At 43.5% G+C, this 16,234-nt stretch overlaps 1 protein-coding gene across 9 annotated transcripts in view; it reads right to left on the bottom strand.

The window, feature by feature from the left end:
* Positions 1-16,234, bottom strand: part of LOC132397404 (doublecortin domain-containing protein 1-like) — a 544,514-nt gene that overhangs the window by 306,736 nt on the left and 221,544 nt on the right. For 7 of the 9 annotated variants that reach the window (XM_059976139.1, XM_059976134.1, XM_059976131.1 and 4 more), the window contains one exon: positions 4,864-5,034. The exons of the other annotated variants lie outside the window; for them this stretch is intronic. In XM_059976139.1, the coding sequence (XP_059832122.1) occupies positions 4,864-5,034 (171 nt within the window). The remainder of the gene's footprint in view (positions 1-4,863; positions 5,035-16,234) is intronic. 9 annotated transcript variants of the gene reach the window in all.

The following is a 16,234-nucleotide window of genomic DNA, read 5'->3' as shown; positions in this document are numbered from 1 at the left end:
CCTGACTAATCAAGAACCTATCAAACCCAGTTTCAAAAATACCCAATAACTTGGCCTCCACGGCCACCTGGGGCAATGAATTCCACAGAATCACCACCATCTGGCTAAAGAAATTCCTTCTCATCTCTGTTCTAAATGGTGTCCTTTTATTTTGAGGCTGTGCCCTCTGGTCCTAGACTCTCCCTCTAAAGGAAACATCCTCTTCAATTAAACCGCTAACTGTACTGTTTTCCATGCTGCCTGGCCTGCAGAGTTCTTCCAGCATTTAGTATGTGTTGCCTGGATTTCCAGCACCTGCAGATTTTCTCTTGATTGTGGTTTGATTTTCGTACATTAACCCTTTCATTCCTGGGCGCACTCTCATGAACCTCCTCTGGACTCTCATCATTTTAACCATATTTAAAGATACAAGTGGTACATTTGGGGCAGCTGTCTCTCTGCACCCTTATCATTTCATTCACCATTACTCCAACAGCATTCAGTCCCACGGTATTGCCTCGCTTCCTCATCTTCTCACCTGATGAAGGACTTCAGCCTGACACGCCAAATGTTTATTCCTCTGCACAGATGTTGCCTGACCTTCTGAGTTCTTCCAGCGTTTTGACTGTGTTGCTCTGGATTTCCGGTATCTGCCTTTATGATGTGCAACTATACTTGACAAGTATTGGTTATAAAAGACTGGAATCTTGTATGTTAAAGAGATTAGCTTTATTTATCATATATACATTGAAGCATTGAAACACACAGTAAAATGTGTCATTGGCATCAACGACCAACACAATCGAAGGATGCGCTTGGGGCAGCCGAAAGTGTCAAAATGCTTTTTGTATAGTAGGGGAATTATAGGTTATGGGGAAAAGGCAGGTAGGTGGAGATGAGTCCATGGTCAGATCAGCCATGATCTTATTGAATGGTGGGGCAGGCTCGATGGGCCAGATGGCCTACTCCTGCTCCTACTTCTTATGTTCTTGCGCACAACTCAGCAACCCTAACTTGTATGTCTTTGGAACGTGAGATGAAACAAGAGCACCTGGAGGAAATACATGAGGTCACAGGGAGAACGTAAAACTCTATACCAACAACAGTGGGAACTGAACCCTGCTCAATGATTGCTGGCACTGTAATATTCTAAGAGCTATACCATTGTGCCACTGTTGCACTGAAAGACTGAGTTTTTGACAAGTTCTGACAAGTTTTTGGCGACCAATGTGAGCCTTTCACTTGATGACCTTTCTGCAGCAGTTGATTGAGCATCTTCAGAAACAGTCAATAGCGGCACCAGCCTAACTGACATCAAGGACGTATATTCAGAAAGATGCCGGAAGGGGGCCACTGACACCATGAAGGATTCCACCCATCCTACACAAGGACTGTTTGCCGCTCTCCCATCAGAGAGGAGACTATGTAGCGTCCACACCTGAATTGTCAGTCTCAAAAACAACCTGACAAGCAGTAAGACTGATAAACACCTTACTAACCCACCCCTCCACACCCCCAACCGCTACTACTTTATCATTTCCTGTTAGAGTCACCTTATCTACAGACACTCCTGTGCCTAGTGCCACTTAATGGACATACCATCAATCTGTGTATGTAAGCTATTATGTATTTATATTTATCGTTTTTTTTATTTTTGTGTTTCTTATCTAATTGTGTTTTTTGAGGAGCACCAGATCCGGAGTAATGATTACTTCATTCTCCTTTACACTTGTGAACTGGAAATGACATTAAACCATTTTGAATGTTGAATAAACTCCAGTGAAGCAGCCGCTTAGGACAAACCTTTACAAGGCCCACTACATCACTTCCAGGACCTTCTTAACAAAAGGTGACATTTTAAACAAATTCAAAGCCGAACTTAATCCAGAAGGGATTAGTAATGCGATATTTTCCACTGGGTGACATACAGAGAGGAAGGAGCATCACTTTAGACTAGCAATGACAACTGATGACTATTTGTATGTTTGTTTTGCATTCAAAGCGCATTACAATGAACTTTCTCTGAGTCAGTGCTCACAACTCCGAAGGACGCAGAAGATTTAATCCTCAGTAATTCACAGCCAAAAGGACAATTAAATAGCAGAACTGAAACTGTCAGACCATTAAAAGGAAAAATATGACTAACGTTATTTGTCACATGTACATCAATACATTGAATGTATATTCCCCCCCCCCCCTCTATTCCCCACTCTGACCCCTTACCTCTTCCCACCTGCCTGGATTCCATCCTCCTTCCCTTTCTCCTATAGTCCACTCTCCTCTCCTATCAGATTCCTTCCTCTCTGGCCCTTTCATCTTCCCACCCACCTGGCTTCACCAATTACCTTCCAGCGATCCTCCTCCCCCTCCCCCCACCTTTGTACTCTAACATCTTTCCCCTTCCTTTCCAGTCCGGAAGAAGGGTCTCGGCCCAAAATGTCACCTGTTTCTTCCTCTGCACATATGCTGCCTGGCCTGCTGAGTTCCTCTAGCACTTTGTGTGTGCTGCTTTGACTTCCAGCATCCGCAGAATTTCTCGTGTTTTTACAATGAAAGGTGTGGTTTTACATCAATGATCAACACAGTCTGAGAATTGTGTTGAGGGCAGCCCACAAAAGCCACCCCACTTCCGCCACCACAACCTACTTACCCTAACCCGTACGCTTTTGGGATTTGAGAGGAATCCAGAGCATCAGGAGGAAACCCATGTAGTTACACGGAGAACATACAAACTTCTTCCAGAACGAGGTGGGAATTGAACCTGGTTAATGATTGCTAGTGATGTTATAGTGTTACACTACCAATTATTGAAATTAAATAATCATTTAAACTCAATAAAGGGACAAAAAATCATTGGGAAAACTGGTAACACACACAAAATGCTGGTGGAACACAGCAGGCCAAGCAGCATCTATAAGGAGAAGCACTGTCAACATTTCGGGCCGAGACTTTTCGTCAGGACTAACTAACTAATGTCAGGAAAACTGGTAAGTTGGTTTATTATTGTCACATGTACTGAGGGACTGAAAGAACTTTGTTTTGCAAGCCATCTGTGCAGATGCAGCTCGAGGTCTTTTGGAAATAGAATTTAATTGCAGGTATTAACACTTGACCAGATTCTGCAAAATTAACAGCATCAGAACTAAATACATTAACGATGATTTTATGCAACTAATTGCCACAACAAAAGCAGAATCAATTTATTTTTCTAATTGGTCATGGTAAATTGTCCTGCGCTTAGTCTAGGGCTGAATAGATGGGTTGTAGGGTAGCACGACTGGTTGAACTGAAAGGGCCTGTTCTCTGCTATATTTCTAAATAAATAAATAGTTTGGTCATTCAATTAATTGATAGCAGGCTATTAGATTATAAACATGAGAAAGTATGCATATGCAACATACAAAAAATGCTAGAGGAGTTCAGCCAGCATCTATGGAAATGAATAAACAGTCAAGGTTTTGGGCTGAGACCCTTCTGCAGGACTGAAAAGAAAGGGAAAAGGTATGAAGGACAACTGGAACATGATAGGTGAAGCTAGGTGTGTTGGAAAGATTAAGGACTGGAGAGGAAGGAATCTGATAGGAGATGAGAGAGGACCATAGGAGAAAGGGAAGGAGAAGAGGACCCAGGAGAGGTGAAACGTAGGTGGGGAGAGATAAGAGGCCAGATTGGAGAAAGGATAAGAAGGCGGAGGAGGAAAAACATTTTTCCCAAAAGGAGAAATCGATATTCATGCCATCAGGTTGGAGGCTACACAAACGGAATATAAGGTGTTGCTCTCCATCCTGAGGACAGCCTCATCATGGCACAAGAGGTGGCTGAGGACCAATTAGATTAGATTGGATTGGACTGGATTAGATTATATTAGATTAAATTATTATCATGATGCAATGAAATCGTATTTTTCTGCATAGTAATAATAAATACAATAAAAGATACAGTAAACATTGTAAAATGGCAGAACAGTACAAAGGGGTCAATGTATTCTGAAGTAGTGTAAAAAATAATCAAATAGCAATAGTGGAATAATCATGACAGGTAGAAGACGGGATATGTTTTATCTCGTACTTAAAGATTTATGGGATTTTGCTTTATTCAAAAATATCTGCTGTATTTGCCTAACTATAATGATTATTTTACTGGAGATCCTGAGTAATGAGATGTATTGTGAGCAGTTTTGGGCCACTTATCCAAGAAAGAATGTATTAAAACTGGAGAGGGTTCAAAGGAGGTTCACAAAAATAATTCTAGAATTGAAAGGCTTGCCATATGAGGAGCTCTGGGCCTGTACTCACTGGAATTCAGAAGAATGAGGAGGATCTCATTGAAACCTATAGAATGTTGAAAGGTCTCGATAGAGTGGATGTGGAGACGATGTTTCATATGGTGGGGAAGTCTAAAACCAGAGGGCACAGCCTCAGAATAGAGGGGTGTCCATTTAGAATGGAGATGAAGAGTAATCTCTTTAGCCAGGGAGTGGTGAATCTGTAGAATTCTTTGCCACAGGCCGTTATGGAGTCCGAGTCATTGGGTATATTTAAGACAGAGGTTTATAGATTCTTGATTAGTCAGGGCATGAAGGGGTATGGAGAGGAGGCAGGAGGTTGGGACTGAGAGGGAAATGGATCAGCCATGGTGAAATGGTGGAACAGAGTCAATGGGCCAAATGGCCTAATTCTGCTCCTATATATGTTATATATGTAAATGTTAAATACACATTTAATGTGTATAAATGTGTCAATGGCAGTGCATCAGTTCAAGTAATGACAGACATAAATACATTAATGATGCTTCAAAAAAACTGCATAGGTATATGTACCAACCTAATTTTAAAAGAAAACAGAACTTATGTGTACAGATAAAAACAAGATGAATGGTACCCACTTTTATCTGCAGTCCTTTTGAGAGCATGCTGCTTGCTGAAAGCGTATTAATATGCTGGTCCACAAAGCCGCTGTAATGCCCCTTTTCAGCTTGTAATAGCGGCCTAAGTTTGCTGAGCTGACTATTGTGCTTTTTCAGAGAAACTCGCAGTTCATCAATCAAGTTGTCCAGCTAAAGGGGTTAAAATACAAGAGGCATTGACCAAAGGGATAATTATTGAAGTCACACCTATTACACCAGTTGGACGCTATTCTGTTGAGAAAGTTTTACACAACTTGAACCTGACAATCTTTTGACACCGTTGCACCTCCCAAGGTTTGCACGTGTTGCAGGTAGCATTATATAGCTGTTGCCCTTACAATGACTCCATCTCTCACTAATCTGTGGTAGATCAGTCGTGAAGGTAATCTGTCTTCATATTTCAACATCCGTTTTGCACAATATGATTAGCCTTATCTGAATTTTTATGGATAATCATAAATGAAATAGAGAAAACATCATAGAATTGTGTGGCTTGTTAGCGTTTGGAATTAATTTCAAAATGTGATCTCAGAATGGACATTAATATACACTTTACTGACTTGAGACCAGAAAAGGCTCAGTGGGAAACTTGCAGTCCTGAAGTAGGGTCCTGGTCCAAAATGTTGACTATTTATTCATCTCCATAGATGCTGCTTGACCTGATGAGTTCCTCCAGCATTTTGTGTGTGTTGCTTTGGGATCTATTTTCTAAATATGTAAAAAGTGTATTTCATTGCTATACAACTTAGAAATGTTAATAAGACTATAAGATATAGAAGAATTAGGCCATTCAGCCCATAAGGTCTGCTCTGGCATTCAATCATAGCTGATGTTTTTCTACAACATTCATTCATATGTTTTCTCTTCATGACCCTTACCCCTCCCCCCTTACCAATCAAGAATATATCAATTTTTGCTTTACATATACCCAATGTCTTGTCCTCTACAGCTCTCTGTGGCAACAAGTTCTACCATCCACTGGCTGCAGAAGGAATTCCTCCTCATCTCAGTTTTGAAGGCTTCTTGGAATCAGAATTAATATCACTGGAGTGTGTAACAAAATAAGGATAGCAATTAAGTACTTTGTTAATCAACTTTTTCTGACAAATGATCATCGCAAGTAATAGTCTGTAACTTCCCTTTGGACTTGGAAGCAATTCAGCGTGGCAGAACCAAGTCAAGGCGAGGTGATGAGCTCATCACTGTGAGGTGGAAGAGCATGAGAAGTTGGACACAGGCCAAATCGAAGCCATGGGGTCCTGGCCCCAGAGTATATCAATATAACTGAATACGATGTTCAGACGGAGATTTACAGGCTGAATCAAGGTGACGAAGTCCAGCATATCCAAGCAGCAGAAGCCATTGTTCGGACAGAGATTTAAGCGCCAAGCCAGATTGAACAGGTCAGGGTGGCAAGGAATAAGCTAATTCAGATTGCAGCTCGAAGCGGCAGAACCTGATGTTTAGATGGGAAGTTAAGCGCCAGCCCAGATTGAAAAGGTCAAGGTGTCAGGGCCTGAGGCAAAGTACGAGATGGTTCAGATCGCAATTCCATGACATAACTCAGCTCTGCGCTGAACTATGCATCTCCGACTCTATTGCGGACTTCAGTTCAGAAACAGTATTTGCTTGCAGTTACCGTATGCGTGATGCTTTTTCATTGCACATTGGGTGTTTGACAGTCCTTTTTATGGATTATTTTATACTTTTATTTTCTTGCATTTTTTTATTTTCTGCACATTGAGAGTTAGACAGTATTTTCTTCATATATATGGGGTTTGGTTTTGGGTATCTTTGTTTCATGGCTGCATGCTAGGAGAGAGATCTCAGGGTTGTATAATGTATACATACTTTGAAAATAAATGTACTTTGAACTTTTGATATGACATGATGTAGGGTAAGGTAATTGGTGAAAACGTACATAACTTACAACCACCACATAGAGTTGGGGTTCATTTTATGAGGCTGGTCTGGCAGGATGATGTAATTACATAAAGATTTTACCGTGCTTTAGCTTCTGAACTTGGAGGGCATTATGCTCTAGAAGGATTCCACAATTATTGAACATGGTGGACATTGCAGCCGCTTTGAAACTGCCAGAGTTTTGGGAGCAAAATGCCATGCTTACTTTCTACAAACCAAGGTCCAATTTATGCAGCGAGAAATCTCTGTGGACAACACCAGATTTTACTATGTGGTAGTGTTGCTCAGCAAATCCATGGCTGTGAGAGTGGTGAGTCTACTAGAACACCAACCTGAAAACAATAAATACCGATCACTGACAACTCACCTTTTACAATCTTTTGGACTATCGGCGTCTGAGCACAGCGAACAGTTGCTGTGGGAAATGCCAGGCCTTTGGAGCTAACGGACCACATGCTGTCTCCCCTGGGAAATCACCATCCTTGTTTTATTTTTAAAACACTCCTCACGCAGCAAAAGCCTGATCAAGTTCACATAGACCTCACTAATGCCCCTGTGAAGGACTACTGGGAGCTTGCTAAGATGGCTGCTAGTCTATACACAGCCAGGCAGAGGTACATAATTCCTCCTCCTTTCTCTGTTTCAATAATACTGGTTATGAAGCCTCCATCATAAGCATGCCTGCGGCTGTGAAACAGAACATGGCAGGTCTATGCTTTTACCACACTCACTTTGATACAAATGCTAAGAGCTGCTGACCACCTTGTGCCTTTAATAGTGCCAGTGCACTGGGACATTAGCTGCCAGGGATGTCTACTGTTCATTACAGACACTATTGAGGGCGACATTTCCTGTGTGACGCTTGTGCTCAAGTGAGTGTGCTGCCAGCATCACCTATTGATAAGGAGGTAAAAAGTGACAAAACCTCTCTGGAGGCCACCAACAGCAGCAGGATCCAGACTTACAGGACAAATTGGGTGATGATCTACTTCAGTGGGCGACATTCCACATGGGTCTTCATCCTGGCTAAAATGGCTAGACCTCTTCTCAGTGCAGATGCCCTCTGTGCCCAAGGACTGTTAGTCGATCTTAAGAACTATCCGCTTTTGGATGTTAAGGACTTTGGTATCATTACCCTGCTCCCCCAGTAAGTTACCCTCAATGACTCTGTCAAGCACATGCATCACCACATGTGAGTTTACTTGACTGCTGGGCAAATTCTTAAACCTTACTAAGTCCACATTCTCAACTGCAGTCACAAAGCATGGGGTCGAGCACCAAATTCCCACAACTGGCCTGCCAGTCCATGCCGGCACACATAGACTGCACCCAGAAAAGCTGGTGCCTCAAAGGCTGACTTTGCCAACATGGCATGACTTGGCATTGTACACTGGTTGAATAGCCCCTGGGCTTCACCCCTCCAAGTGGTCTCTAAGTCTGATGGTGATTATTACCCATGTGGTGATTACTGACACCTTAACGAGATCACCACCCCCAATCATTACGCATTTCCATGTAGCCAAGATTTTTCATAAAATTCACTTTTCTAAAGCTGATTTAGTTTGGGGCTACCATCAGGTGCCTGTATGTTCAGAGGACATTCCCAAGATAGCTGTAATAACCTATTTGGCTATTTGAGTTTCAGTGCACGTCTTTTGGGCTGAAAAATGCAACACAGACTTTCCGGCTGATGGACTCTGTATTGAAAGACTTAGACTTCCTTTTTGTTTACCTGGATGACATACTTGTCACCAGTGCATCCAAATCCAAATATGTATCTCATCTCCACACACTTTTCAAAAGCTTAAGGACACAAGGGTTGATACTTAACCCTGCTAAATGCCTGTTTGGTTGTGATGGACTCAGCCATTGCATCTTCCTACTGCTCTGCAGTACTAAAAAACTACAGGGGTTTTTAGGTATGGTAAATTTTAATCCTGCTTCATTCCGCGAGCTGATGAACTTATGCTCCCCTGTATAATGCCCTTAAAGGCAACACCCCCAATCACATGCTTGACTGATCAACAGACATGACCAGGGCACTTGATGACACCAGATAAGCTCTTTCCAATGTGACTCTACTGGTGCACCTGCTCCCCAACATACCTATAGGCATTACTACTGGTGCTTCAGACTATGCTTTGGGTACCGTGCATGAACAGTTGGTTGGAGGCACATGGCAGCTGCTCAGCTTCTTCAGCCGCCAGTGCCATCTCTCCGAAAGGAAGTACAGCACGTTTGACCGTGAGCTTCTCTGTCTCTATCTGGCTGTTCACCATTTTAATTTTCTTCTAGAGGGTCGCCATTTTACAGCAGTCGTTGACCACAAACCCTGTGTGCATGCAATGGCCAAACTATCAGAACCTTGGTCTGCACAGCAGCAATGCCACCGGGCCTACATATCCAAGTTCACAATGAATATACAACATATCAAGGGGAAAAATAATGCCGTAGCTGATTGCCTCTCACACCCAGCCATTGAGCTATTCACATAGGAGTTGACTATGCCGGCATGGCAGCCAACCAAGCTACTGAACCGGAGGTCCAGGCTTACTGAACTGCAGTCACGGGCCTGTGTTTGGCTGACATTAAGTCTGGGGAAGCCGGAGTTTCTCTCTTGTGTGATGTCTCACTGGTCACTCTCATCCCACAGTGCCTACATCCTAGAGGTGGACTGCTTTTAACTCCATGCGTGGCCTCTCACATCTGGGCCAGAAGGCCTCACAGAACCTGGTTGCACTAAAGTTTGTGTGCTGCAGCTTTTCTAAAGGATGTACTTGACTGGACTGCAGCCTATGTGGAGTGCCAGCAGTCAAAAATTAACCGTCACGTTCAGGCACCATTGCCACCGTTCATGGTCTCTGAGCGATGGTTTGACAATGTCAATGTGGACCTTCCCCCCCCCCCCCCCCCATGGTTTCACACACCTCTTTGCCATGGGGGACCAAACCACCAGGTGCATAGAGATCATTCCTTTAACATCAACTAAGGCCACAAACACGGCTCAGGCGTTCATTAGCACCTGGCACCCCATCTGATATTTCCTCTGACCACCATCCACAATTCACATCGGACCCAGGGCCTGCAATCAGAATCTCAGCATTAGACTACATTACACCACGGCAGGTCACCCACAGTTCAATGGCCTATGTGAGCTCAAAGGCTGCTTTGAGAGGTTTCCTGATGGATGATCATCTCCTGCGTGTCCTGCCGGGGCTCAGAACAGCTCCTAAAGAGGTGCAATTGTCTGTGGCTGAACTGGTATACAGTCAGCCATTACGAGTACCAGGTGATTTTATTCCTGATGCCACAACTGCCCGGTCAACCTTTCAACATTGTCCCACCCTTCTCAGTAAATTCAATTCCTTTCCTCCTGTTCCTACCTCCCATCATGGCCTACAGCACTCTTGGATTCCTGTTGACCTATATTCCACCTTGTTTGTTTTAGTCCACCATGATACACAGCAACATCTCCTTAGGTCCCCTTACAATGGCCTGTTCTGCATTTTGGAATGGAGAAAAAAGACATTTATCACAGATAGGAGGGGTAAACCTGAATGTATTTCAGCAGACTGCCCTAAGGCAGCCCACCAGATTTGAAGGATTCTACTACTGCGGTGAAATACATATACCTGTCTGGACACACCCCCTGCTGGCTGCTCCTGTGGCCCCTCCCACTGACCGTGGCTCCTCCCACAGACCCCGGTATAAAGACAATTGAGGCCTGAGCCCGGCCCTCAGTCTCCAGGATGTAGTATGGTGGTCAACTACAGCTTGTTCTTTCTTCCAGTCAATAAAAGCCGATATCTTGCCTTCACGTCTCAGAGAGAGTTATTGATGGTGCATCAACTACCATACCCCTGGCGTCACAACATAATCATGAATGTGTCAACGCACCTCTGGATGAGCCAACAGCATCCGCAGTTCCTCCACCCATTGAACCCAGGGCCCAAGCTGGGCTGCTTGGCCGAGCTCTGTAAAGGCTCAGGATGCCAGTTTTAGTGAATTCCGGGGGGGGGGAGGGCTATGTAGGGTAATGTAATTGGTGGAAACATGCATTATTCGCAACCACTGACATTGAGTTGGGGCTCACCTTAAGAGGTTGGCCTACTGTGATAATGTAATTGGGAAAATATTTTACAGTGTGTTATGTTTCTGTGTTTGGAGGAAAATAAATGAATTGTTTCACAGCATTTTATTTGCGAAAACTTACATAGTGAATTATGCTGTTTTGCAACAACGGTACAGTGCAATATATAAAAAGAAACAATAAATTAAATAAGTAGTGCAAAAAGAGAACAAAAACAAAGAAAAACAGTGAGATAATATTCATGGGTTCATTGCCCTTTCAGAAATCTGATAGCAGAGGAGAAGAAGCTGTTCCTGAGTGTGTATTTTCAGGTTCCTGTACCTCCTCCTTGATGGTAGCAATGAAAAAGTCATGTCCTGGGTGATGGGGGTCCTTAACGACAGATGACACCTTTTTGAGGCATTGCTTTTTGAAGGTGTCCCTGACTTCCAAGGCGGTGCACTTGAGTTCTAGACTTTCCTACTAATAGTAGCATCTTCCCCAAGTCCAGTCTATCCAGGCCTCCAGTAACCAATATGTTTAAATATATTAATTGATTTTAAATGTAAATGAATGTGTTAATTAGATTTACATTATTTTATATTCACATTTAATAAGAATTCAAATATAGAACATAGAAATCTACAACACGTTACAGGCCCTTTGACTCACAATGTTGTGCCAACCATGCAACCTACTCTAGAAACTGCCTAGAATTTCCCTATCACATAGCCTTCTAATTTTCTAAACACCATGTACCTAGGAGGCTCTTAAAAGATCCAATTGTATCCGCCTCTACCACCTTCACTGGCAGTGCATTCTACACCTCTACCACTCACTGTGCGAAAAACTTACCTCTGACATCCCCCTTGCACCTACTTCCAAGCACCATAAAACTATGCCCCCTCATGTTATCCATTTCAGCCCTGGGAAAAAGGCCTCTGGCTATCCACATGACCAATGCCTCTCATCATCTTATATACCTCTATCATGTCACCTCTCATCCTCTGTCACTCCAAGGAGAAAAGGCCGAGTTCACTCAACTTATTCTCAATAAGGCATGCTCTCCAATCCAGGCAACATCCTTGTAAATCTCCTCTGTTATCTCTCTATAGTATCCACACCATCCCTCCAGTAGTGAGGTGACCAGAACCGAACACAATACTCTAAGTGGGGTCTAACTAAAGTCTTATATAGCTTCAACATTACCTCAAGGCTCTTAACTCAATCCCATGGTTGATGAAGATTATCAGACCATATGCCTTCTTAACAGCACTGTCAGCCTGCGCAGCAGATCTGAGTGTCCTATCGACATGGACCCCAAGATCTCGCTGATCCTTCACACCACCAAGAGTCTTACCATTAATATTATACTCTGCTTTTAAATTTGACCTGCTGAACACTTATCTGGTTTGAACTCCATCTGCCACTTCTCAGCCCAGTTCTGCATCCTATCGAAGACCTGCTGTAATGTCTGACAACCCTCCACAACACCCCCAACCTTTGTGTCATCAGCAAACTTACTAACTCACTCTTCTACTTCCTCGTCCAGGTCATCCATAAAGCTTACAATGAGGTGGTGTCCCAGAACAGATCCCTACGGAACACCACTGGTCACTGTCCTCCATGCAGAGTATATAATAGTGGTGTATTACATGCAAAATGCTGGAGGAACTATGCAGGTCAGGCAGCATCTATGAAAATGAATAAACAGTTGACATTTCGAGCTGAGACCCTTCATCAGGACTGGAAAGGAAGGGGGAAGTACACTCTATGTGTTACTCTAGATTTCCAGAGTCTACAGAATCTCTTGTTTTTATAACTATGGGGTAATATTCCCGGGTGGCAGGATGAAGATACGTATCTACCAAAGCAGGTGTAATGTGCTCCTTCCCTCCAATAGCCTGCAGCTCACCTTTGGCCAAGGTGTAACACATGTTTATCTCCCCACTCAACAGGGTCACGTGAAGCCATGGGAGCAGGAGGTGGATGGTCGTATGAACAGCTGGTGCAAATCACAAGCCCTGGTTATGTTGACCACTGACACCAGGCAGACAATCACTGAAGAATATTGATAATGGGTGGGGTCACCCATCTTGTAAAGGCACTGCCCAGAAGAAGACAATGGCAAACCACTTCTGTACAAAAATTTGCCAAGAACAATCGTGGTCATTAGACAAAGATCGCCCACGTCAGACAACACGGCACGTAATGATGATGACAATGAGGAACAGGCCCTTTCAGCCCAATGAGCCATGTCACCCAGCAACCCACTTATGTAACATGAGCCTAATCATGGGACGATTTACAACCTACTAACCAGTACCTCTTTGGACTGCAGGATGATACTGGATCACCCAGAGAAAACCCATGTCATCACAGAGAGAATGTAAAAACTCCTTACAGACAGCACTGGAATTGAACTCTGAACTCCGACGTCCTGAGCTGTATTTGTGTCACACTAACCACTGTGCTATGATGGCACCCTCAAAGGAGGATAATTGAATCTCCTTCAGAACCCTGGGGTGTACACTTTCTGGTCCACGTGCCTTATCTACCTTCAGAACTTTCTAATTGTGGTAACTTTACACGCTTCATGACCCCTGACACCTGGAACTTCTACCATTCTGCTAGTGTCTTCCACAGTGCGAAGTACTTATTCAGTTCGTCCGTGATTTTCCCCATTACTACGTCTCCAGCATCATTTTCCAGTGGTCCAATATACAACCTTGCCTCTTTTAGACTTTATGGAGCTGAAGAAACTCCATAATATTATTGGCTAGCTTACTTTCATATTCTATCTTTATCTTCTTAATGACTTTTTTAGTTGCCTTCGGTTGGTATTTAAAAGTTTCCCAATCCTCTAAATTCCCACTAAATTTTGTTCTATTATATTGCCCTCTCTTTGGCTTTTATGTTGGCTTTGACTTCCCTTGTTAGCCACAGATGTGTAATCTTGTCTTTAGAATACTTCTTCCTCTTTGAGATGTATATATCCTCTGCTTTCTGAATTGTTTCCAGGAATTCCAACTTTATCGAGTCTGACATCGGTAGTGGGAAAAATGCTAGAGTTGGTTATCAAAGATGTGATAACAGCACATTTGGAAAGAGGTGAAATCATCGGACAAAGTCAGCATGGATTTGTGAAAGGAAAACCATGTCTAACGAATCTTGTAGAATTTTTTGAAGATGTAACTAGTAGAGTGGATAGGGGAGAGCCAGTGGATGTGGTATATTTAGATTTTCAAAAGGTCCCACACAGGAGATTAATGTGCAAACTTAAAGCACACAGTATTGAAGGTATGGTATTGATGTGGATAGAGAATTGGTTGGCAGACAGGAAGCAAAGAGTGGGAATAAATGGGACCTTTTCGGAGTGGCAGGCAGTGACTAGTGGGGTACCGCAAGTCTCAGTGCTGGGACCCCAGTTGTTTACAATATATATTAATGATTTAGACGAGGGAATTAAATGCAGCATCTCTAAGTTTGCGAATGACACGAAGCTGGGCGGCGGTGTTAGCTGTGAGGAGGATACTAAGAGGATGCAGGGTGACTTGGATAGGTTAGGTGAGTGGGCAAATTCATGGCAGATGCAATTTAATGTGGATAAATGTGAAGTTATCCACTTTGATTGCAAGAACGGGAAAACAGATTATTATCTAAACAGTGGCCGATTAGGAAAAGGGTAGATGCAACGAGACCTGGGTGTCATTGTACACCAGTCATTGAAGGTGGGCATGCAGGTACAACAGGCGGTGAAAAAGGCAAATGGTATGTTGGCATTCATAGCAAAAGGATTTGAGTACAGGAGCAGGGAGGTTCTACTGCAGATGTACAAGGCCTTGGTGAGACCGCATCTAGAATATTGTGTGCAGTTTTGGTCCCCTAATATGAGGAAAGACATTCTTGCCATAGAGGGAGTACAGAGAAGGTTCACCAGATTGATTCCTGGGAAGGCAGGGCTTTCATATGAAGAAAGACTGGATCGACTATGCTTATACTCACTGGAATTTAGAAGATTGACAGGGTATCTTATTGAAACGTATAAAATTCTAAAGGGATTGGACAGGCTAGATGCAGGAAGATTGTTTCCGATGTTGGGGAAGTCCAGAACGAGGGGTCACAGTTTAAGGATAAAGGGGAAGCCTTTTAGGACCGAGATGAGGAAAAACTTCTTCACACAGAGAGTGGTGAATCTGTGGAATTCTCTGCCACAGGAAACAGTTGAGGCTGGTCCATTAGCTATATTTAAGAGGAAGTTAAATATGGCCCTTGTGGCTAAAGGGATCAGGGGGTATGGAGAGAAAGCAGGTACAGGGTTCTGAGTTGGATGATCAGCCATGATCATACTGAATGGTGGTGCAGGCTCAAAGGGCCGAATGGCCTACTCCTGCACCTATTTTCTATGTTTCTATGTTTCTAAGTGGGCTGAGAAGTGGTAGATGGAGTTCAACCCGGAGAAGTGTGAGGTGGTACACTTTGGAGGGACAAACTCCATGGCAGAGTACAAAGTAAATGTCAGGATACTTGGTAGTGTGGAGGAGCAGAGGGATCTGGGGGTACATGTCCACAGATCCCTGAAAGGTAGATAGGGTAGTTAAGAAAGCTTATGGTAGTGTTAGCTTTCATAAGTCAAGGGATAGAGTTTAAGAGATGCGATGTAATGATGCAGCTCTATAAAACTCTAGTTAGGCCACACTTGGAGTACTGTGTCCAGTTCTGGTCGCCTCACTATAGGAAGGATGTGGAAGCATTGGAAAGGGCACAGAGGAGATTTACCAGGATGCTGCCTGGTTAGAGAGTATGCATTATGATCAGAGATTAAGGGAGCTAGGGCTTTACTCTTTGGAGAGAAGGAAGATGAGAGGAGACATGATAGAGGTATACAAGATATTAAGAGGAATAGATAGAGTGGACAGTCAGTGCCTCTTCCCCAGGGTACCACTGCTCAGTACAAAAGGACATGGCTTTAAGGTAAGGGGTAGGAAGTTCAAGGGGGATATTGGAGGAAGGTGTTTTACTCAGAGAGTGGTTGGTGCGTTGAATGCACTGCCTGGGTCAATGGTGGAGGTAGATACACTAGTGAAATTTAAGAGACTACTAGACAGGTAGATGGAGGAATTTAAGGTTGGGGGGTTATATGGAAGGCAGGGTATAAGGGTCGGCACAACATTGTGGGCCGAAGGGCCTGTACTGTGCAGTACTATTCTATGTTCTATGTTCTCATCCACAGAACTTCCTGTCCATTCACCTAACTAATGAACCCCTATCACTACAGCGTGCCTCTTCTCCTTCCCTTCTGAGTCACAGAGGCAGACTCAGTGCCAGTGACTTTCCTCTGCTAGGTCATCCTCCCCC

The sequence above is a fragment of the Hypanus sabinus genome, chromosome 7 (assembly GCF_030144855.1).
Source record: "Hypanus sabinus isolate sHypSab1 chromosome 7, sHypSab1.hap1, whole genome shotgun sequence".
NCBI lineage: Eukaryota > Metazoa > Chordata > Chondrichthyes > Myliobatiformes > Dasyatidae > Hypanus > Hypanus sabinus.
Note: the sequence above shows the minus strand (reverse complement) of the source record. Positions and strands in the feature narration are given on the sequence as shown.